At 45.1% G+C, this 23,988-nt stretch overlaps 1 protein-coding gene across 6 annotated transcripts in view; it reads left to right on the top strand.

The window, feature by feature from the left end:
- LOC106659135 (probable nuclear hormone receptor HR3) overlaps positions 1-23,988 on the top strand; it is a 58,522-nt gene that overhangs the window by 11,556 nt on the left and 22,978 nt on the right. Inside the window, exons 1-2 of one of the 6 annotated variants that reach the window (XM_023461484.1) lie at positions 11,955-12,139; positions 16,302-16,816. The exons of 4 other annotated variants lie outside the window; for them this stretch is intronic. In XM_023461484.1, coding sequence (XP_023317252.1) covers positions 16,711-16,816 — 106 coding nt within the window. In that variant the 5' untranslated portion in view covers positions 11,955-12,139; positions 16,302-16,710. Of the gene's footprint in view, positions 1-11,954; positions 12,140-16,301; positions 16,817-23,988 lie in introns of those variants that run through there. One more of the 6 variants, XM_023461485.1, reaches the window with a different exon arrangement.

Here is a 23,988-nt window from a genome sequence, read left to right as displayed (position 1 = left end):
TGCTGCTGGCGGTGCATGCCATCCCGCCGTCGTCGTCGTATACCCGTTATGTGCGCCGCTCGACTCGCGATGTGTGTGCTGTACTATATATATATATGTGCACCGCACGTATGAGCGCATCACGTATACGTGTGCGCATACATCGTCACCACGTGCGCTCGAGCCCATCTCGATAATGCATGGCCTCCCAAAGCCCGAGCGTATATGCAACACACGCTCCAACACATACACATGGCCACGAGCGATTCCTCTGTCCCATGCGTCTGCCTCCATGCCCATACTTTATACTTATACACACATACGTGAGAGAGAGGGAGGCTGCATGAGGAGGATAAGGATCTCTACATAAGAGCCAGTAATTGCCACTATAGGTAGGTTCGGCTTTCGGAGAAATTCACGTGAGAACCTTAAGGCTGGCTTGCTGGCTCTGTACAGTGTATACACCTCTTGCTGTATAGCAGCCAAGGCACATACCATTTTCGGCCGGTCTCGGCTTAATTGGCTCGCGGTTAACTACCTCTCGGGTATACCTACCTTTTCTTCCCCCCAGCGCTCTCGGCCCTTTTTTCCCGCTACGTATCGTATATAGAAGCGATAAATCTATTATTGTTGAGGAGAGCTCGCAAGGATTTTCAATTATATTCTCCAAGAAGTGCACTGCGCAATCGAAGCTAGAGCTTCGCAGAGCACACGGCACACGGCTGCAGGGAGAAGTCGCAGTTTCGTGGCTCGTAAAGTACGTACTGCACCGAGCAGCCAAATCCAATCTGCAAGAAACGAGAGCAAGCGAAGCTTTCGACTTGCGGAGCGAGCTTGCAGCGGTATATGTAGGCTCGGGCGCCCTGTTATTATTTTCCTAAGAAGCTTATATAGCTCGCTGCATGTACGGTGTATGTGTATGTGTGTGTGCCGTCGCAAAGAGAGGAAAAGAAGCCTTTTTTATGTATCGGGCGCACGACATATCGCTGCAGTGGAGCTTTTTCTCGTTCCTTCCCCGCCTCTCTGTATCTATCGTTTTTGTCATATTTTTCCCCCCTTGTCTAGTTCTTGCAAATTCGCTCGCCATATGCACGCACGACGTCTCGAGGAATCCGCAGCGGTATAACAATTTAATAATAATGTTATAAAAGGCTCATCATCGTGACTGCGAGTCGTAAAAAAATAGCGCACATAATGCGGCGTATAATGTATAACGGATGCAGTGGAACGTAATTGTAATTAGCCTGCGTATAGCGCATGATAGTCAGCGCAGATGATCGCTATATAACATATATATTATAACATATAAATCTCGTTGCCAGTCGATGTTAAGAGGGAAAAGCTCGATGAAATCGTAACGGCAGAAAAATTAAAACGCCATGCCAGCAGCATCGTAAAACTTTTCCTATATATTCACACGTATAAAAACACATACACATGTATACGCGTCAAGCAAAACACAGAGAGAGAGAGAGACTCGTGCTCGCGCTTTATAATAATAAACACGGATCCGTTATAAAATCGTAATCCCGCGCTCGACTCCTGAGTCCTGCTGCGGCACGACGTCTCGCGGCGGAAGCGACGAATCAACTTTAGCGGCCACCTGACTTACCGGCCGAGCTGCACTGCATCGAACCTACCTACCTACCTACCTATATAGCTGCACTGAACTGCATTGCACTGCGAGTCTGCATTGTCATCGCATCGCGCGCGGCGCATGGGCTCTCTCGGCGCGGCAGATTACATGCACTCACACACACACACACACATACATACATACATGTGAAAATAGAAGTGCAGAGGGAGGGAGGCGCGCCGCGTTCGATTGCGTCGTGCAGCACTGCAGGCAGGCAGGCAGCGGTGGCGGTGGCGGCGGCGGCAACGATGAGGCAATACATGTCGTAATGTAACCGAGAGAGGCCTATACGGCGCGCAAGAGCCGAGCGATGCTTTATCGCGGATATGGGAGGAGTCGCGCCAGCGGACTGCACTGCTGCAACTTTTTTTTTCTTTCTTTCCTTTGCTATATGTATTAGTTCTATGGATAGGCAAATTTTCATTTTCCGACAAACATACGAACGCGTGTGTACGGAGTTTCCACGATTCGGTACAATATGGCATTGAGTCGGATCGAGCGCGCGCGGCATAATTCGGAAAGACCAGACGTCGGAGGAGAAATTTTCGATATTGCGTGCGACGAGAAAGTCCGAGTGCAGTTTTCGAGGCGCGCACATGACAGCCCGTGTGCAGCACGCGCGTTTGTATTGACTTCCGATTTTCCCTCTCGCGCATCGCCTCGCTGCGAATAAAATCTCGCCCTCCTCCTCCCTTGCGCATGCGCTGCCGCCCTCTGCGCGCTTCAACCAACCAACCGAGCAACCAACCGACGCACCACCACCGACATACCGAAGGGCTTGAATGTATAATGTGTGCAACGCTGCTGCTGCTGCACGAGCCCAACTGCGACTTACTTTTTTTTTACCGATTTTATATACAATATGACGACCATAAAAATGCATAATGGACGGTGAACGTCACGACTCGTTTGGATCAAAAATTTTTCCGACTCGCCGATTCTTTCGTCATGTTGTTGTTGAGATCATAAAGAGCCGGAGAGATCCTTTATAGTTTTAGAACGGCAATCATTATTGTCGGGGAGCGCTGATAATCCTTCTCGCACACGCACTGCGGCTGCGGCTTCGCGTATTATATTTTCAAGAAAAAAAAAATCTAAAATTTTAATTATTTATCAAACCCACATGCACGAGATTGACATTGAATGAATATGCATAATGCACGTTTAGAAAACAGAGAGAGAGAAAAAAAAAGTCTCTCGAAAGCATATAAATCTATTCTGTGCAATCTATATGTATATATAAAATACAATCAACGAAACCTTCAATCCTCGCGCACGTATAAATGGTGAATTCTAAAAATTCTCGTCAGTGATGCAGCACGAGTATATTATGTATATGGCAGTGTGCAGCAGCAGCAGCTCTCAGTTTGCGCGAGCCTCAGTTGCAATAGACACTCGCCGGCAAGACTTCCCATTGCGACATGACATTATACGCGTTAGTGCCGTAGATATATACATATAGAGCCGACAACAATCGCTTTTTCTTCTTAGGCTCCATAGCGGATAGTCAGATATACCGAATAAAATAGTTTTTTTTAGCCTTTTTTTCGTTCGTGTGCGAACGAAGAGGAAGAATTGATGTATCGTAGATAATCGTGTGAACCATTCATTAAGGTGTTTCGTCAGGAGAGAGAGAGGATTTTTCATTTTTTCTCCATTTTTTTTTTTTTTTTTACGAAATTAAAATTTAACCGAGTCCAGAGAGTAAAAAAACTCAGGGTCGTATACGAGGTGCGATGGCACATCGACGGTGCATACATGTTCGGCGACGCTACCGACGACGACGACGACGATGACGACGACGGCGACGTCGACGATGCAGCTTGAGTATACACTGACGGGCTGCGCGTACATAAGTCAAAATGTAGGTCAGGATGGAAAGTAACTCTTTGCTTGCCGTGCGGCGCGCGCTCGTGTAATCTCTCTCTCTCTCTCTCTCTCTCTTTGGTGCATAAAGCAAGAACGAACCGGTATTTATTGTTTGAAAATGAGAAGAAAAAAAAACAGTAACAGCTAGTGACTAGTTTTTTTTTCTCTCATTTTTTTTCCTCTTTTCGTTTGCCTGCATGCGTCTATGACGATAATTGACGTTTGCTCGCGTCGCTCGTGCCCGGCATCGTTATTGTCGCAGCTGGAGATGAGCTCGTCGTATTTTTGGCGTGGAAATTTCATTAAAAAAAAAAAAAAAAAGAAAAGAAAGAAAAAAAAGAAGTGAAGAAAAAAAAGAAAAGAGTAAAGGCAAGTGCTACGATTTCGAAAAATTACGTAATGCACGTGTAAAAACACACGAGTGCCTGCGCAAATTAAAAAGCATCTTATCCACCGAAATGTGCAACTTTCACATCTCGCCAAAAAAATACGTCTACCAGTTTCGAGAAAGAAGAAAGGAAAAAAAAGAAAGCACTCGTTTGTCTCCGATCGAGATTGCAATTCGTTTATCGAGTAATTGCAAATTATATTAGGCTTCATATGTAAACACACGAGTAAAATAATCGTAATTTGACAATTTTTCATCAGTCGAAGGTGCCGTTAAATTTTGAAGTCTTAGCCCAAGATTATATCTATTGTTCTCAGATAATGATAGTATGATTAGATTCGAGATAATAAAAATGTGGGTCGCGAGAAGAAAGTAACAATTGTGATATTATAGTTCTATGTATTAGAGATAAAAAAAAAGTGTTCTATTCTAATCGCGAAAAACCACATGACAAATGCCATCATACCATCGTGTTATCAGATAGGAGCTCATTTTTTTTGCAGACAATTATTCACTATATTTGCGAGAAATCTCAATTGTCAGTTTTTCGCTGCGATAAAAATTGCGAGCTCTAATCTCTCAGAAATCTATACGCGTTGGCGTTAAAACATTATCAGCCCACTCTCGGCTTGTATTTCCGGAGCCGCTGTCAAAAAACTGCACTCTCTTTCTTACCGAGCAGTAAAAAAAAAAAAAATTGCGCAATCCAATGCACATCGTTATTATGCATTTTATTATGAAAATTGAAGTGCAGCTGTGGAGCGCTTGGACTGCACTGCAGCCAGGGACAAGTGAAAGAGAGATAATTGTATAACGATAAGTTTTGATAAAAAAAATTCTTGCCTGTTTGTTGAGATTGCGCAAATCCTCTCGTACATATAAAACTCTCTTTATGGCTCGTTATACTATAAGTATGCATCTCGGCGTCATTTTTTTTCACCTCTTTCGCGAGAAACGCTTAATTGTCCTCCGCAGCAGCAGCAACAGCTAGCGGCTATACGTAGAAAAGCAATCGCGTACACGCGCCACGTGCGAGCTATTTTTACAGCGAAATCTTATAGGTTCGATTAATTAAGGCAGGTAATTTTTGAGGAGAATCTCTCTCGCAACAATGAAAAAACAATGATGCGTGTACATTGCGACAGTAAACTCGATGGTTGTTGGTGTGCTTTTTTTCTGCCGAAGGAGAGAGAGACGGAGAGAGAGAGAGAAGCTGCAATGCAACCACATAGACTTGCGCAAGATATTATTCCGACGGTCGTTTCCGGCGTAAGTACCTCCTCTCTTGGTGTGCGATCACGACAAACGACTCTAGCCATATTCTTTTTTTTCTCTCTTAAGGTCGCTCGTTAAACGCGTCCTGAGCAAGCTTCGATTTTATTGTTATTTTCGACGTGGCGTCTGTGTATCACATGCATGCTTGCCTCGCTCGCTTGCGCCTGGCACTGCATGCGCCGTATACACGCGAGTTTATATACTTCGCGAAAAGGATGAGAGATGCGCAGAGCGAAGTGCTAGAAGAAATCTTCGGTCCCACGAGAGAGAGAGGGAAAGAGAGAGAGAGACCTAGATTTCATTTTCGTTGATGAGCTTGGCTCGACTCCAGTCCTCTTTTTCTTTTGCGCTCTGCGCTACGCCCCAACTAAATATACTCGTATACTCTTTCTCTATAGATAACCCGCGCGTATATGTATACAGAAGACTCACACAACAACAACGACGACGACGACGACTCTTAAGACTACGACAACGACGAAGAGACAACGGAGAAATTTTTATCGTATATTTTTCCCGAAAAGTCATAGCGAATTACGGCGAAACATGTATATGTGTCGCAAGTTTGCAAGTCCAATCAATCTTTTGCACTACGCATACGTGGCCGGCTTTAGTCATAGCAGTTGTAAGCGAGCTCGGCTCAGCAGCTTTTAATTCATATACAGACGAGAGAAGAGAGAGAGAGACGATAGTCTCGCTTGCAATTGTCACCTCTAATCCCAACGATCATCATCATCGCCGCGTTCACCTTGAGCGACTTTTTGCTCTCGCATAGCCAGCCATATACACGCATTATACGCACGCACACACACACACACACACACACTCTCTCGCAAGTGCATCAGGCGCTGTAGCCTACACGCATTTATGCGTACGCGATGCGATTCGCTCTTTCTCCTGTTTTTTTTATTTAATTTTATTTCTCTCTTTTTTTCTCCACTCGATTTTTTTTTCAATATAATTGATGCAGCCGCGCGCGCGCGGGAAAGTGCATCATCGCCGAGAGTCAACCGGATCGCGCAAGCTTCTCTTCGACCATTTTTGGGTCTCTGCGCGCTTACACGTACGCTGCACACGCAGAGCGACTCGCGATCGTATAAACACACATATATACGCAGCGGCAACGCATCGATGTGTCGTTGCTGCACTGCAGTGCACACGCAGGTAGTAGTCACAGGCGCGCACACATAAGATATATACTTGGGAATCGAGAGTTGTTGCTTTCACGCGGCGCGGATTGCGCAAGCTGCACATGCACACGTACACACACACACATTCGTGTGCGGCAGAGAGACGTGTGCGAGCTGCGCTATTGGAGTTGTTGCCAGTAAAGGCACTTCCAAGGCTCGCGTATGTATAAAAGTGTGTGTGTATGTACACAAACACAGGCCGTGATAAAGTTGTATGATATGCTGTTTCTTTATTTTTTTATTTTTTCCTCTCCGTGGAGCGCGCGCCGTACACACGGTGTACATGCAGTACACCGCACGCCTATACACTATATGTGTACGAGCGAGTGAAAAATAAAAAATTTTTTTTTGAAATAATCATGTCTCGCCGCGCACGATGACAATTTAGCTGCACGAGAGCAAAAGAGAGAGAGAGAGAGAGAGAGCTATGGGGACCGATTTTATCGCGTTTTTCCTTCCTCCGAGCGCGCGTACGCATATACACACGCCTGTGCAGTTCTTTTTTAAGTCTTTGCAAAACTGCTGCTCGCATAAATATACGCGCACTCGTTTTTTTTTTTTTTTTTTTTTTTTTAANGTTTTTTTTTTTTTTTTTTTATTTTTCAAAGCTTGCGCGCACGGTCTTCTTTTGCTGAATCGATGCGTTTTCGCGTGTTTTTACGTTGCAACGCTATATAGCCGCCGCCGCTGCACTGCTCTCTGTGTTATTGACCTTTTTGCCGAAGTATTTTATGCACGCACGAACGAAAAAAAAAGGAAGGAAAAAATGCAGAATTTCAGCAATGATGAAAATAGCGGATGGGAAATAAAAAAGATCAGAAGCTTTGCGAGAGTCTTGGCGTGCATCAATTTTAATGACGACGAAAAAACAAATGAGCAATTATATATATCTGCGATGCGATGTATTCTGCCTCATAGTATAAGCGCGCATACTATATGTACTATTATTCTATAGAGGAAGATTATTGTTGTACATTAGACAAACATTTTTTCAATGAATATAGACCGTTCTTATCAAAAAGCACACGATATTCCGCGAAGCTATACAAGAAATTCCATTTAAAAGCAATCATCGCCGTTGCACAGGCCTATATATCATTTACATAATAGAAAAACATTTTTTTTCCTTCGGTCTCGCCTTCCTTTTTCTCTCTTTCCTTTTTTTTTTTCATTTCAAACGCGTTTTCTGACATAATGCGTTAACGCGAAATATAACCCGACGAGTGATCACTAGCGTGCATATTACGCGTTGCTGCAAAATGTATACGCGATATACGTGTATGCACGTATGTGTGTGTGCGTGTGTATGCACCGAGTTCGAGCTCGCGAGCGAGTTCAACGACACGCGCGTCTCGTGCAAAGATAACTGTAATCTGTCGAAAAAAGAAGAAGCGCATTTAAACAAAACACTAAAAAAAAGTGCAGGCGAAAATTTTCGTACAACTCGAGAGGCTTGGCGTATATATACACAGAGATCCCATGGTCGATCGGGCTTGCGTATCGCGACATCGGCTATTGCGTATTGCGCTGCACACATGCGTGCGTACATTTGATAAGATTCGTTCGATGAAAAACTAATTGTCCGGCAATTGTCTAATAATAGCCGGTAATTATGAGACCGATCATTAAAATTACACGCGTTGGCGACACCGCCTGCAAAGAGTACAGTAGCCGTTGAGCCGGTGCATATCATAGCCAAGTTTTCGTCGAGTACTCTTACTTTTTTTCTCTCCTTCCTCGAAACGTTCTCACACTCCCAAACCACGCCACACCACGCCACACCACGCACCATCATCATCATCATTACGAGAAAAAAAGAGCCAAATAATCGATCCATGTTTTTTTATATAATACTATTATGTACTATTATGATACACTTACGCACTGCACGAGATACGTATGTAAGGTAAAAATATATAGGTAGAGCTGTATATCGCGCGCGGCACGACGTCCTTAAAGGCGCGGTTCTAACGGTACATCCTCCGCTTCGTGTGCTGCTCCTAAAGGTATCGAGTGTCTCCGCGCAGTATGTTTGGCATTTTACCGCTACGCGTAAGGTGCCCGGATATTTCGAGTGCATTGTTGTATACACACACGCACGGAGAGCGAGCGCATTGAGAGGGTGTAGCATACAAGTACTCTTTTTTTTCTTCGTTTCATGAAAGAAAAAAGAAACGACCATGGGGAGGAAATTTCGTTTTTTCTCCCCAAAATAAAAAAAGGAAAAAACGCCCGAGCGTGGGATAGACGCGCATGTAACTAACCGTTCGTGTAATCAGCTTTTTCAATATTTATGTAAGTGCGCGTTTATTTTTCACATATAAATATATATTTTGCTGCTGCTGCTGCTACTCGCTATTGACGTGCCATTAAAAACTTCGAATTCATTATGAGAGCGCGCGCGTGTTTGTGCGAATATAATTAAGATAGAAAAAAAATTTTCCTCTCCCTCGGCTCTCTCTCTCTCTCTCTCTCTTTCTCTCTCTCTATGATTGTTATAATGGCGTGACGGCGGCGGACTTTATCTCGCGGCGAGACGTACCCGCGCGCAAATGAAAGATATTCGGATAAAGATTAAGAACAATTTCTATGTGTGGATGTGCTTTAAAACCGGCGAAGGAGGAAAAAAAGTAGGTCATTGATAAAAATATACTTTACTTGCTTATATTTTCACAATAGTGCGAGAGAGGGAAAGAGAGAGAAGGAGATAATTTCTCGATAGTACAATTGACACTGTCTGACAGCTTACGAGCTATGTGGATCTCCTACTATACATATAACGCGCGAATAATGTAAACTGCGACGCGGTACCGTATTGTACACCTTGCACGTACGCAGTTGTGTTGTCTCTTTGCGCGAATTTTTTTGCGCGACGCGCGATTTTTCGCGTTATTAGCACACACACGCGCAAAATCATTACGTGTATCGCGTACGTAGTAGTTGTAGTATACGCTTGGCTGGCTGACTCTGGCTGGCTGCCTGGCAGAGGGAGAAACAAGATTAAATATTGTTAAATCGATCGAAGATTCCATTAAAATTTTAACAGCGCCGATATCTATTTTCCAATTTCGAGAGATGAACTAGGTCGAGCTCGGGCGCTTGCATTTTCTGCCCAGGTACTTTAATACGAACTTGGATTAAATTATCCCACTGCAACATGCGAGCACACGAGTTTCGTGTCTATATGTGTGTGTGTGCGCGCGGGCTGTGAGCTGTCGCTCGTGTGCATGTGCGCGTAGCGGCAGGGCGAGGGTGAAAGGGCAGAGTCGTGTTATTGATATACTCGCGACTCGATGAATTTTCCATATACCTTTTTCTTTGCGTCGCGCAGTGAATTTTTCCTGCCATTCACGAGCGAGTCGTCGTCTCGTGTACATGTGTGTTTGTAAATGTATGCACGTTTACGAGTGTGTATGCGTGTGCGTGTGTTTATGAGTATGCGTACGCGCTGCATATCACTTTCTCGCGCGGGCGCTCGTTACAATTATGTAAGCTCGTCGAGTCTGTATACATACGGCGCGGCGTATACATAATTTAAATTCATGCGCCAAAGTAAATAAAAACCTCGCGTATGAGCACACGCGTAAATTGTATCAATGAAAATTGAGCATGTAACGCGTGAAAATTTATCGCAATTTCCAAACGGCCCATCGACAGTTCCCAACTCTCTCTCTCTCTCGCTCCCTCTCGACATTTCCATGGGCGTTTAATTGAACAACATCATCGCCGCGTCACTTGCGATCGCGGCTATAATGATAAATTTGCCAATCAATTTGATAGGTAAATTACATTTGAACTAATCAAAATAATAAAAATAAGGACTCGAAGGTTCGCTGTACCTATTATAATTTTTTCGAGTTGCTGAAATCGAATTTTAGGGTTTGTTATGGGTGAAGATCAATGAGGTACTGAGTTACAGGTATTTGCTGAGAGATTTGCAGTGTAAAATGGTTAATGGCTGATAAAGCTCCGATTACTCTACGTTTTTATGTGGAAACTCTGACATAACCGAGTAAAATAGACCTCGAATTCGATTTCATAGTGACCCAATGAAATAGTAAGTATGCGGAAACCCCCGGATCTTTTTTTTTTTCGTGTAGCTGCGTGTTATCGAGCGCTGCAAAAAGAATTTTTTCGGCAGTATTGCCAGTTTAAAAAGCTCCGAAACACATCCACCCCCACGTGCCTCGAAGAAAAAAACACGCACACAACTGTTCTTTGCTCGGCATGCAAGCCGCTATATAATACTCGGCATATATCGCTATGCGGCCCTCCGCTACATTATGTACGTATATATATTCTGCGCGCGTATATATCGTACACTTGCACGCACACATTCGCACAGCTACGATGTATGTGTGTGTGTGTAAGTGTAGTATATACGTATACAGTGCCGAGATCGCTATGGAAATTGATGGTGGGGCTCTTTCACTCGTCACGTCGCGCCACTCTTGGCGCAGCAGCGCACCACTCTTGCCTGCTGCTCTTGTACATGACTCTATGTGACTGTGACTGTGTCTGTGTGTGTGTGTGTGTGTGCAAACTCACACACGTACGTATCTCTCTGCAGACGTATATATAGCGGCAATGTATATACGTAGTACTCGGCTGGTACATTGGCGTAGACAGCGCGGCTTGTATCACTATATATACTCGCTCGCTGGCATATACACTGGTCTCCGTGCAGTAGAGAGTTGCGCTGTGCGCTCCGTTCTCTCTCTCTCTCTCTCTGTCTGTCTGTATGTGTGTGTTGCGCCTGTGTGTATGCGTGCGCCGTAGTGCGCGCGCGATGTCGGGGAGCCGCCGAGAGAGAGTTTTCAGTAAGGCAGTCAACCCAGAGACTCGGTAGCGCGCACGAGAGAGCTCCGGACTGCCGACTATAAGCTCCGCAAAACTGTATAGCGTACGTGTATTTTCGCGCGCGCACCCGCGACACGCGTTTTCCCGAGTGATACACACCGTTAGCTAGTTCTCTGCTTTTTTTTCGTCTTTTTTTTTCCTCGTCTCGCACGCATAATAATAACGATAATAATAATAATAATAATAATATCGTACACCCCCCCGAGCGCGCAAATAACATTATGCGCTTTTGAATGTACGCCTATACCTGTGTATATATCCGCGTGCGAGTGCGTAAGAGAGACAGTTTCTCTCGATTTTCTATTGTATAATACGTGCGCGCGCGCCGCCGCTGCAGCCGTCGCCGCTTGTGTGCCAGTGCAGTTATTACACCGGCGGCTCAGGCCTGCAAAAAAAATATAATAATAATAATAAGAGAGAAACATCCCTGTAGTGCAAAAAAAAAAAAAAAGAAAATAAAAAAGTATAATCAGTGATGACAGTGTGTTAGTGCCTGCCCTAGAGTTACGTGGTGTTATTGTTGTTGCTGTTTGTTACAGTTTTATTTGTTCATTTCTCCGAGTGATCGTTCGATCGCAGTGTGTACAGCAGTGAAAAACGAAAAATTAAAAAGGAAGAAAGATTTAATATCTTGTTGGTTGTTTTGTACATAAAAAAATTATATATATATATATAAAAAAGAAAGTATATATATTATAAATTAGAGTTTATACAATTTTTCTGATAAAAGAAAGAAAAAAAGTGCTGTGATTCATACGTCAGTGTTCAATTTTTTCGTTCATTTATTTACGGAAGATCCAAGTGAGAAAAAAGAAGAAGATAATTTACGAAAAACCTAGCCGAGCTTACAACAACAATCTGCCGACACACAAGAATATACAAGAAAAAAAAAACAGAAAAAATAAATAAATAAGCGCCTGCGTCGATGCGCGCACACACGCGGTGGGTGAATCAAACGCTCCCTTTCTCGGGGAAGAGCTTGCGCAAGCTCGCTCGCCCGCCCGCCCGCCTGTCTCTGGCATCTTGTGTATAATACATGCAATGCGCATACTTGCACGTATGCGTGTGCGCAGTGGCACGAACGTGTGTATCGGTGTGCAGGTCGAATTGGATGCTGCTACGATAATGTGCGTTTCCTTGCAAAAGTCCGCGCGCGCGACACGTGACCGCGAGCCGGCGTGGCTGGTATATAGAAAAGGCTTCGGGGGGACACTCGGATTCTCGACTATTTGTATACATTCTATTAAATCATCCAGGCGCCTCGCTGCGACTGGCTGTGTGCCGTAATGTTTGTGCTCCGACATATCGCTTACACGCGTACCTTTTTTCCTTTCACACTTGGTTAAACACGCATAGCAGCTAGATCCTCCCTCTCTTCGGTGCGTCTCGTAATATTAGAACGAGATAATCTACCAAGATAAAGTATCAAAATTGCTGCACGTAGGTAATCGTCGACCTTCTCGGAAGAAGACAGAAATTTTCAGGCTCAGACTCCATTTATATCCGGCTCCTATCTGCGGGACAATTAAGCGGCCTTTTTTGTCTCTAAAGTTCCTCGTCCTTATCGTTAATCAAAAAAAGGCACGTAAAGAAAAAACCACAGAGAGAGAGAGAGAAGCCAATATAATCGCGATTTCACAAAAGAGCTAGCCCAGCTTCAGAGTAGTGTAGCAGAGCGAGTATCTGTAGCGGTAGAAGCAGCAGCTAGTTCTATCTAGGCATGTGTGTGTGTGGCTGTGTGTGTATAAGTGCGAGTGCACAGTATGCTTATAGGCCTAGTAAAGCAGCAGCAGCAGCTATATAGCGGCGTTGTGCAGAGAGCGCAATAGGCCTCTTCGCAAAAGCTAGTCGCTCGGCACATATATAACATATAGATATATGCTGCTGCTGCGCTCGCGTTCGCTGCTGCCAGAGGAGTAGTATGCGCCTCTATACGTGTACACGACCTACATAAGATGCGATGCCCCCGCGGCGAAAATAATTCATACTCTCTGTTACTGCGGCTATATAGCATCTCTCTCTCTCTCTCTCTCTCTCTCTCTTTTGCATCGCATAGCTCGCGCGCGCGGCCGACTGCAGTGGTAGCAGCATATACGGACGAGCGGAGAGCCTAGCGTTAGACGACTCTCCGTGTGACTCTAGTATTCCGTATGTGTGTGTATATGTATACGAGAGACCGAGAGCGAGACTGCGAAAGATCGATAATTCCGTTTTTGGGAGAAATGCGTGCGCGACGAACACATCTCGCTACTTCTTGGCCCCCACACACACACACACACATACATAGGTATATAATATCAGATCGCGATCGTCGATAACGGCCAGCTGTGCTATCAGCCCGAGCACACGCGCGCTCCCGCAGATATACGGAGAAAGTTTGGCTCACGTTTACATATATGGCACGTAAGACGAAGCGGCTGCTGCTACTGCGGCTGCTGCTGTTACTGATGCTCTCTTGTACATGTCGCATTTTCTGCCATGTGTAAACGCGTGTGCGTATTTTCATCAAAGACTGCGCGCCGCGCCGGCTGATCGATCGATACGCCAAAACTTAAACGCTTATTATTATAGGTATAAGACGAAAATCACAGCTCGAGTTGTAGTCATCGTAAATGAATATTCGACTATAGTCTAGCACACACGTGGAATATCGCGAAAAAATTTACTATCTTTCGCGATAGCTAATCGCCACGCTGCGCGACGCGCGCGATACGCGCATTGCCAGCTAGTTTATAGCTAGACACGTGCTTTTTCAACGAGCGACGAAGAGAGAAGCTCCCATGGTATTTTTGGCAATTTTCTAATTATATTACGCGAGCTTGAGAGCAAGAGAGAGCGTTTGCGAGACTAATGCCAGTGTAGTATATAGGAAGAGAGAGAGATGTTGCGGCCGGCTATGTTTACTCAGCTGGTAACCATAACACACATACACGAGTAGAATAAATTATAACGCGCACTTAGCAGGCAGCTTGTACTCTTTTTTTTTTGCAAGCGCGTCTTAGCCACCTTCTTCTCACTTCTTTTCTCTCGACGCGATTCTCTTCCTTTTTTTTTCTTGCTTTCGGTCAAAACTTCTCGGTTTATTTTTCTTCCGACGTACTGTACTGCACCGGGGCCACGCGGGACAAAACATTTTTCGACGGCTCGCGAGCTCGTTCGAGAGCTGTTAAAGAGCGCCTGCGATTCAGCGCACTGTTGCATATTATAACACTGGCCGAGGCGCGAATCGCCGCGAGAGAAAGGTCCATTACGAGCGACTTTTATAATATTTACGCGCGCGTTTTTTCCCTTTTTTATTTTGCTTTTTAACGAGTAATATACAATGTAGGTATAAACTCGACGGCGCGCATAACTTTTACGCAACGCGCGGCGCCGCAGTGATAATAATAAAAATAATAATCGGCGACGATCGACGAGCGCGACAGAGCCGCGTGCAGCTTGTCATTTGAAATTGTCCGAGCGCAGGCCTTTCCACGAAAAGAAAAACAACAAACAAGGAAGTTATCGTGCAAGACTCGCGCTTTCGTTGGAGCGGCAACGACAAAAAAGTAAACGAACACGGCAACGCGTATACACGGACGCATAATCGGCAATGGGCCAGTAGGACTCGGTATCTAAGCATATAGAGCAGTAGAGTATAACGTGTCGCGCCTTTCACGCTTATATGCCGATGCATATACATAGTTTAGTACACAATATGTGCTCTGAATGTGTGTGTATGTGGGGGTCTGCACGAACGTGTGTACACACATTCATCCACTGCTGCTGCTGCTGTTGCTGCACGCACGACGATAGGGACGGACTCCACCCTCGCTCGATAGCCTCGCTCATATACTCGCTCCCTTCGCAGCGAGGCAGCGCCAGCAGCAGCAGTAGCTTTCGTGTATGTGCAGTACACACGTATATATAGGAGCACATATACATTTATAGGCCTAGCGAGCGAGCGTATCGACCCGTAGACGACGACGACGACGACGACGACGACGACGTGGAGGAGGCTTTTGTGTGCTCACTGCTGCGCTTGCAGCTTTTTTTTCAAGAGTGAATCGATTTTTCGAGAGAAGAGAGAGAGAGAGAGAAAATGTACGTGTGAGCGAGTTGGCGGCTTTATGTACGTGGGATGCAGTTGGATGCGTGCCTCGGGCCTTTGAATTGTTAAAGAGATACGACGCGCGGCTCGGCAAAATTTTTCTCTCTCGCTCACTTTTTTTGAACTTTTTTTTTTGTCGCTCTCGTCGGCGAGCTGTGCACTCACAGACCGACGACGCGTCTATATATGCTGCGCGACAGAGACCATTGACGCATACAAGCTCTTTAAATTCGTTACATTTATCACATAATCATTAGTATATTTTCAATAGACGCGCCGAACGAACGAACGAACGATAGTTGCTCCGAGCATATATTATATACGCACGATGATGATGCTGCTGCTGCTGCTGCAAAAAGTGTAGCGCGTGTATAGCGTCGTCGTCGCGTTGCGCTTGCACCATATAGCAGAGCCGAGCTTTATTCTCGGCTGAAAGCAGTAGCAGTAGCAGCAGCAGCAGCAGCAGCAGCAGCAGCAGCAGCAGCAGAGAAAAGAAGAAGAGGGGCCTCGAGGGCGCTGTTCTACTTTCATGTCGACGAGAGCCGGTGTACACACACACACGTATGCGCAAGCGAGCGAGAGCTTCTTCTTTTCTCTATATAATATTGCCTCTATGGCAGCGGCACAGCACCTATACGCACAGACAGACAGAGAGAGACACATACACACACACGTATACAGGGAGCTAAAAAGTCACACGTATATCTATAGGACACGTCGAGCAAGCGCCGAGTACAAAAATATCGCCGAGTTATGCGTGTAGGTAGGCTTTTGGAGTTTTGCAAGGAAACGCGTATATAATAAGCGACGGGAAAGCCGCGAGCGAATTTGCATGTTATTATGCAGCCCGGGCCTGATAATGATAAGGGTAAACGCCGCAACGTGAGCGGAATATTATTGAAATGTGCCTGCGTATGATATGCCATTATACACTGCAAGATGCCAGAGACAGTCGGTCGAGTTTTGCCAATACGAAGAACAAAAAAATCGAGCTTTCGAACGAAAATATTGCAGAATGCCTTATATTATCATCCATCGCCACTGCCAAAATGAGTGAAGAGTCAACGGCTGCCACGATCATCGTCTGCGACGAATCATCGAGTCAACGACAAAAATAAGGATATCAAAAGCAGCTCGTGATTATATACAGTGGTCGTCGAGCAAGGAAAATAAGCTCCACAAGAGGAGTAGGCGGAGGAGACAAAAAAGCTCGGATCGTTGGGTATCGCGGGCGCTCGCGGCTCAAGAGATCTCGGCTGAACAGGAAAAGCGCGTCATCATATGTGCGCCTCGGCGGCCTGGGAGCCACCACCGAGCCGACGCCTTAGCCGCGCCGCCGACACCGCCGCAGCTGTCAAGATCCAAGAGGAGACGGCCGCCGTGAGCGACCACCGCTGCAGACGTCACCGTGGCGACGTTCAACATGTTCGATATATGGGCGGCGCAATCGGTGGGACACAAGCTGGAGCAAACCACCAACTTGCTCAACGGCTCGCAGACGCCGCACACCTCCTCGGGAAGCATAAAAGGTAAAGCTCGACACATAGTCCCGCAAGTTGGACACGGAGCCAGCCACTGCGATTCTCTTGTTTTTTTTTGTTTTTGGTTTGTCACTCGTCTGTGGTCGCGCATAGACGCACGGCCTCGACGCAAGTTCCCTCGAGACGAGAGAGCAGCCGACGTTCCTTCACACGATCGACGCGAAAGCTCTCGACCGACAAATTTCGCGCTCGTACATATTATACGCATCAACGGACTTATATGTTTTCGCTACGTAGACGACGACGTATAAGCTCCACGTGGCGATGCTCGCGAATTTATACATAAAGCTCGTCGATCATCCGGTCTCCCTAATGATACAGCTATATTCGACTTCCGAATCGTCGAGCGATCGTTTAACAAACGATTTGTGCAAATGCGGGTTACATTATTGGAGCGTGTTGTACATATATTATACAGTCGAAGCTGTTGCTGCCTTCCGAACATAACATATTTTAAAATTTCGCTTTCACTGCCGAGCACGGGCGCGCGCGCGAACTCGACAAGCGATTTCACTCTGCGCTATATACAGTGCCTTGTGTTTATGTATACACATGCCTTGGATATGTGTGTACTCGCACACATATTCACGTGTGCACCTGAGCGACGTTTGACTTTGACGCGTATTACATGTATAAACAGACACACACACATGTGTGTATACTGTGTGCGTTTACCGAGCGTCGAGAGATCGAAATCCTCGGCCACGAGCAGCACATGTGTGTGAGTATATATATATTCGCGCGCTCTCCGTCTGCAATTTAGTGTCGGTAGCGATCGCAAGCGATGACGTAAAAAGCCATCGAGTTTCTCTCTTTCTTATAGCTGGCCGGTGTGTAGCGCTGCAGAGAGCTCATGCCCGGCTGCGCGTTTTATATTATACACACACACACATACACCGAGGCTTGAATCATGGCATGGGAGGTGTGTTTCAAGGCTTGTTTTTGCATCCGTAAGCTGCGCGCATGCACGCGGCAGGTGGTATGCGCTCTGCGATCGCCACGGATCTCTGCACCAACACACATACACACACACATGCATACACAAATACTTGGCTTTATTGTACACGCTCGATCTGAAAAGTCATTTCGACGATTAGAGCTTGCGTGCGCGCGAAGATACGTTTTGCCTCGTGTTGTACGGCTAAAATGTATACTGTAGGTCTATATAAGCGAAGCTTTGAGGAAACGAGCAGAACAAAAAATAAGGGAAAAATATATGTATGCAAGCGCATCGGTTAGCCTGGAATGCTTTTCTTTCTTTCTCACTATGTATGTGTGCAGTGTGCGCGAGTATGTTTTGTTGTCGCGTTTATATACGGCTTGAACAAGAGAGAGAGAGAGATAAGGCTTCGACGTAAATAGAAAAGCAGAGGAAAAGCGCTGATACGTACTATATACTCGACAAAGTGCATAGAACAGTCCGATAAGACGGCCTGCGCTCGGCACAATACACACGTATATACTCGCTCCTACAGTACGATTCACATATAAAAAAGACTGCGCAATTTTCTTGATATTTAAGTGACTTTCGTCACGTATTTGTATATTACTCGAGCTGGCCGAGTAATTCGCACTCGACGCCTCATGTCTCTCTCTCTCATGTCTTGTTACATATAATATATGTGTCTTTACGAAATGCTCTATCGAAAGCTAAACAATGAAATTTGCCTTGTCACGTCCTCCAATTCCGACACTTTATAATACACAAGAAAGATAGCGTAATTTTTTCCTCGGCTACAGAGATATATATTCGCAAAAGGAGCAATGCGATCGAGAGGGAAAAAAGGGAACGATATCGTCGTCGGTCGTCGTGCGTACCTCTGCTGTATGCAGGAGCAGAGCGAGTCACGTGGCGAGTAAAGCTGCTGCTGCTGCTGCACCGGTCCCTCCTCGCGTGCATATAGATATAGAGCCGAGGCATAGGGCGTGGAGGTGCAGCAGCAGCAGACTCTGGAGTACATCGCAGCAGCAGCAGCAGCAGAAGCAGCGGCAGACGCGCGCGTTATGCGGCGCGAGTCACGATCGATAATAGCAGACTACTGCAGCCGGCGCATGAGCCTCCGAGTTAGAGAAACATCAATACCCGGCACATCGTCGTGACTCGTCGAGTCTCTGTCTACCCTATATATATTAGACTGTCCGTTATTTCCCGAATTGCTCCAATCCTCGCTCTCACCCCTTGAAAGTTCATCATTTGGCTCACAATGAAAGAAAATCACTGTCCGACCGCGATTAATTAACTCTAGATAGTGCCACACGCGTCAGCTTTTTTCCCATTTAAATAACATGGGAAAATTTTAAAAAAATGTAAATTGAAGTTTTAAACCACTTAAAATCGCTAAACCTTGGGTTTAGCGACGGGTTTCACTTCCTGGTACACCTATAATGAGTAACCAATACTTACGGGAACCCTCCGAAAATAATTTTGGATTTTGCACACACGATATACTTAAAAAATGAAGAAAAACAGCATGTTGGCGTGGTTTTTCGATATTTTACAGCAAAACTAAGCATGAACGATCATTTTAAATATATTCACGTCAAAGTTGAGATCAAGACCTTCAATTTGAGGGTAATAAAACCTATTTACGTTTATTAGAACCAAAGTTACAGGCGTTTGAAGTTTCATTGAAAAATCAGGTATCGATTCTCGTCCGGCCGCCCAAACGCGCGACTCGCGGCTCGCTGTAATCGCAACTCGTACAAATGACCATGTAATTAAACTAGAAAAATAATTAAAAATATGATTTTTATGCGTTTTTTTCTCAGCTTTCACGTGGTGTAGTCGGATTTTTCGATAATTTACTCGTTCACTAGGAAAAATAGGAAATAAATGTTCAAGTCCATTTTTTCGTACGAAAATGAAAATTATCGAAAAATCCGACTACACCACGTGAAAGCTGAGAAAAAAACGCATAAAAATCATATTTTTAATTATTTTTCTAGTTTAATTACATGGTCATTTGTACGAGTTGCGATTACAGCGAGCCGCGAGTCGCGCGTTTGGGCGGCCGGACGAGAATCGATACCTGATTTTTCAATGAAACTTCAAACGCCTGTAACTTTGGTTCTAATGAACGTAAATAGGTTTTATTACCCTCAAATTAAAGGTCTTGATCTCAACTTTGACGTGAATATATTTAAAATGATCGTTCATGCTTAGTTTTGCTGTAAAATATCGAAAAACCACGCCAACATGCTGTTTTTCTTCATTTTTTGAGTATATCGTGTGTGCAAAATCCAAAATTCTTTTCGGAGGGTTCCCGTAAGTATTGGTTACTCATTATGGGTGTACCAGGAAGTGAAAACCGTCGCTAAACCCAAGGTTTAGCGATTTTAAGTGGTTTAAAACTTCAATTTACATTTTTTTTAAATTTTCCCATGTTATTTAAATGGGAAAAAAGCTGACGCGTGTGGCACTATCTAGAGTTAATTAATCGCGGTCGGACAGTGATTTTCTTTCATTGTGAGCCAAATGATGAGCTTTTAAGGGGTGAGAGCGAGGATTGGAGCAATTCGGGAAATAACGGACAGTCTAATATATATACGTGTGTGCGCGACGATGATACCTATATATACGTGGGGCACTGGCACAGCTACGAACACACACCGACCCACCCTCGCACGCGTATACACACACACACACACATACGTATGGGCAAAGGGATAGGCCGCTCTCTGTATCATATATCTCTCGCTCGGCCGCATACATGGCCTTTTTCTCTCCCGCATTTCCCCGTTGTCGAGCTCTCGAGCGTTTTTCATCGTACTACCCCACTGAGAGAGAGAGAGAGAGAGAGAGAGAACTCGCATAGTTATCTCCTCCGTATATCGCCTAAATATTTATGATATTTGGCGGAAAGAGCGAGGTAAACAAGATCACGTGTGTACATAATGGAGCCGCGCACGTATAGTACAATACATCCTTGCCTCATAGCTGCTATCATGTAGCAGCCGCGTTCCTTTTTGCTCGCAGCACATTTTAATGCTGCCCCGACCCTCGCCGCTACACCACGGCGATCGATGTGATTCATGCGCGGCGCTCGTTGACAACTGCCTGCGTGACGCTCATTTTTATATTACACACACACGCATATAAGACTCACTAACACACTGCACGGTAGGCTACACCATTGCCACGATTAATTCTTTTTCTCTCTCTCTCTAACTCCGTGCGCCGCGACTCTATTTTTTTTCGCAACTGCGATTTCAACCTCCGAATAGCCCGAGGATATGTACTGCGCCGCCTTCTAATGTGCAGCTGTGTATCAGGCCATTGACCGTAAGCATACATAATAAGCGTTAGAAAAACACACATTGCTCGCTTCAAGGCGAAAGCCATTACATAGTAGCATATATATAATACTCGTTTGTGCATGTGTATGTGTGTCTATTATACGTACGTACAGAGACGTGCGCTCGCGCGAGGTGTTGAGGCGATTTCGCAATACATGCCGAGCTGTGTACTCATAAAGTCGATGCGATCGCGAGGCGCCGCTTTCCGTGTATACACATTTATATTGTAGTGATGAGACTCTAGCAGCGGTCAGACGCCTATATGCGTTATGTGCGCCGGCTGGTGACGGCTGCCGATGCATCGGAATATTAAATCGTAGTAGTCCGAGTTGATTTGTCGTCAGACGCGCGCGCGACATGTCCATTTCGTATATAGGCGACAAACCCAATGGCCCATTAGTCGTTTGTTTATTATTCTTGAAACGCTCTTGTCGATCGTGCATACGCGTTTCTTTCGTTGAAATTATATCTCGTCCAAGAGCACGAGCTTGGGATTTCCCACATACACAATTAGCAGCCCGAGTAGCGAGCCTGGCGCAGTATTGCATCTGCAGCGAGTTTGCTCGCGAATAAAAATACACGCCAAATATGACATGAAGCGGGAGGAGGAAAAAAAAAACGTCCGCGACGACGTTATACGCCAGTAGTGGCTTTGCGCAATGAGTTGCGGTAATCGACCTTATAATATTATAAAAGACAACTAACGCACTTGCAGGTATATTGTGTATGTGTGTACGTGCGATCGAGAGTTCGCGGCCTTCGCCGTTGCGAGCTCACTACATGTCTCTGTATAAGTGTGTGTGTGTGTGTGTGTGTGTGTGTGTACACTCGTGTGCACGTTATGCATGACGCGTTTAAGTGAAACCCGCGTGCGAAATTTCTTGTTTTCTTTTTCTCCTTTTTTTGTTTCGTCGATATGTCGCCGTACGTGCATTAGAAGGTCGATCTCGTGGGTTAGTGGCGCAAATTCGTTTTTTGTATTATATAACAAATACAGCAGTAGCCCAACTCTGCTGAACGAATTTCGCGAAAACGCGCGCGAAACCTCGCGCGGCTTAGCGGCAGGTGCCGCGCATGCAATATTATGTCAGTTCATTATTGAGTCATTTTTTTTCCTCTCCTAACCCATTATTGTTGTTATTATTGTACGAGCTCGCGCATGACTATAAGGTAATCGATCGGGACAGTGAGAAAATGATTTAACTGACCAGTTGTGCGTGCGACGACGACGGTGAATAACTTTGCGGTCGTCGCGCGCACCTTCTATGTGTCTCTCTCTATGTGTACGTGGCTCCGGTATTATGCATCCGATGGAAAAGCTTGAGAAAATTTCATAATGACTAAATTGCCGTACGTCCGCACGCAGCCGCGTGTGCAGCAGCATAATATAAATATACTGACATTCGTGGAAGTTTATAATGAATTTTTCATCGTTTTTTATCGCGCGCACGTGCGTATCCCACTATATACAAACATTCACGCGCCTATGGTTATATTTTTTGCAATTAAAAAAAAAAAATTACGACACTCTCTGAATTAAATTGCAATTAAACGCGCGACTCGGCCAATCAGTCGAGCAGAAAAAAAGGCGCTCGTGCGCTCTTGTAAAAACGATTGTATATGGGAAGCGAAAATTGCGCGACTCGCGACCAAGGGAAAGCGGCGCCGCGTCGCCAAAAATTCGCGCGCTCTCCTCGAGTGAGAGTCGAAGAAAAAATTTTTGCAAGCTTTAACAGCCCACGCATGTCGCGCATGTATAAGAGTTTGTATGTGCTGTTGTGCAACGCACGGAGCCAAGTGTCGCCCTGTACACAAGCGTACACACTGTCTGGTTTTTTTTCACTCTCTTTTTTTTTTTTTTTTTTNTTTTTTTTTTTTTTTTGTTATAAATACAAAGCGGAATTATTTCTCGTTGTTTCGGAGACTCGCGCGAGCTCGAGGAAGAGTATACATAAATTAGACGGGCGCGAGCTTCTTTTTAAAGAAGATATTTATAATTTTTTTATTTTCCCGCTTCTATGTGTGCTGCTCGCTCGAAACAATCGGACGTAAATTTGACAGATGAAAAATGTTTTCCTCGCTAGGAGATTTAATTATTCATCGAAGCTGGAGCTGTAAAAGCGCCACCGAGAGATAGAGAGAAAGAAGGGAGAGGAGAGAGAGATCAGCAAATCTATTTCGACGTGATTTTTCCGCGCTCGAGCTCAAGTTCCCGAGATAGGATGTGCACGCAGCCGCGTGTATACGTATATACATAGCTACTTAGAGTTAAAGCATCATTGCATAAGTTTTTCAAGCATTAGCAGTAGCTAGTCTAACGCTGGTTCTCAACCTTCACGCTGGTTTCTCTCTCTCTCTCTATCTATCTCTCGGTTGCGCTTTTTTTCTCCTCCGGCCTGTGTGCATGTACGTGTGTGTATAAATAGGGAGCTAATTGACTGTACGGCCTGGAGCATTTCGAAATTGGCCGGCGCAGAGTGAGAGAGAGAGGAAAAAAAGGACGTATACAGGCAGTAAACGTACATAATGCGCGGAAATTTTGCACGCTTGTATGGAGATGCTGTCTGGATATAGAAGCGCGAGCTCGACTAAGTCTTAATGGCTTACAAGCGCGCATACTTGTATGTGTCTGTATGTCTGTATGTGTGTATGTGAGCGAGAGAGATATTTCGCCAAGTAAATTGGATTTTCATGGGTATGTAACGCGCCAGGGGGTCTGCTTACACATTAGCGATTTCTTTTTTTATTCGTCTCTTTTTTTTTCATATTTTTGCAAACATTTCATCTGCAAAAATTTCATGTATCTTTCAATCTGGCGGAGTGCGCTTCGCGCGTATCATCCTTGCCTTAAAATACACACGAGA

This window comes from Trichogramma pretiosum, unplaced genomic scaffold (assembly GCF_000599845.2).
Source record: "Trichogramma pretiosum strain Unisexual culture from Peru unplaced genomic scaffold, Tpre_2.0 scaffold2, whole genome shotgun sequence".
Classification (NCBI taxonomy): domain Eukaryota; kingdom Metazoa; phylum Arthropoda; class Insecta; order Hymenoptera; family Trichogrammatidae; genus Trichogramma; species Trichogramma pretiosum.
The sequence above is the reverse complement of the archived record's forward strand: the minus strand, read 5'-3'. Positions and strand labels throughout refer to the sequence as shown.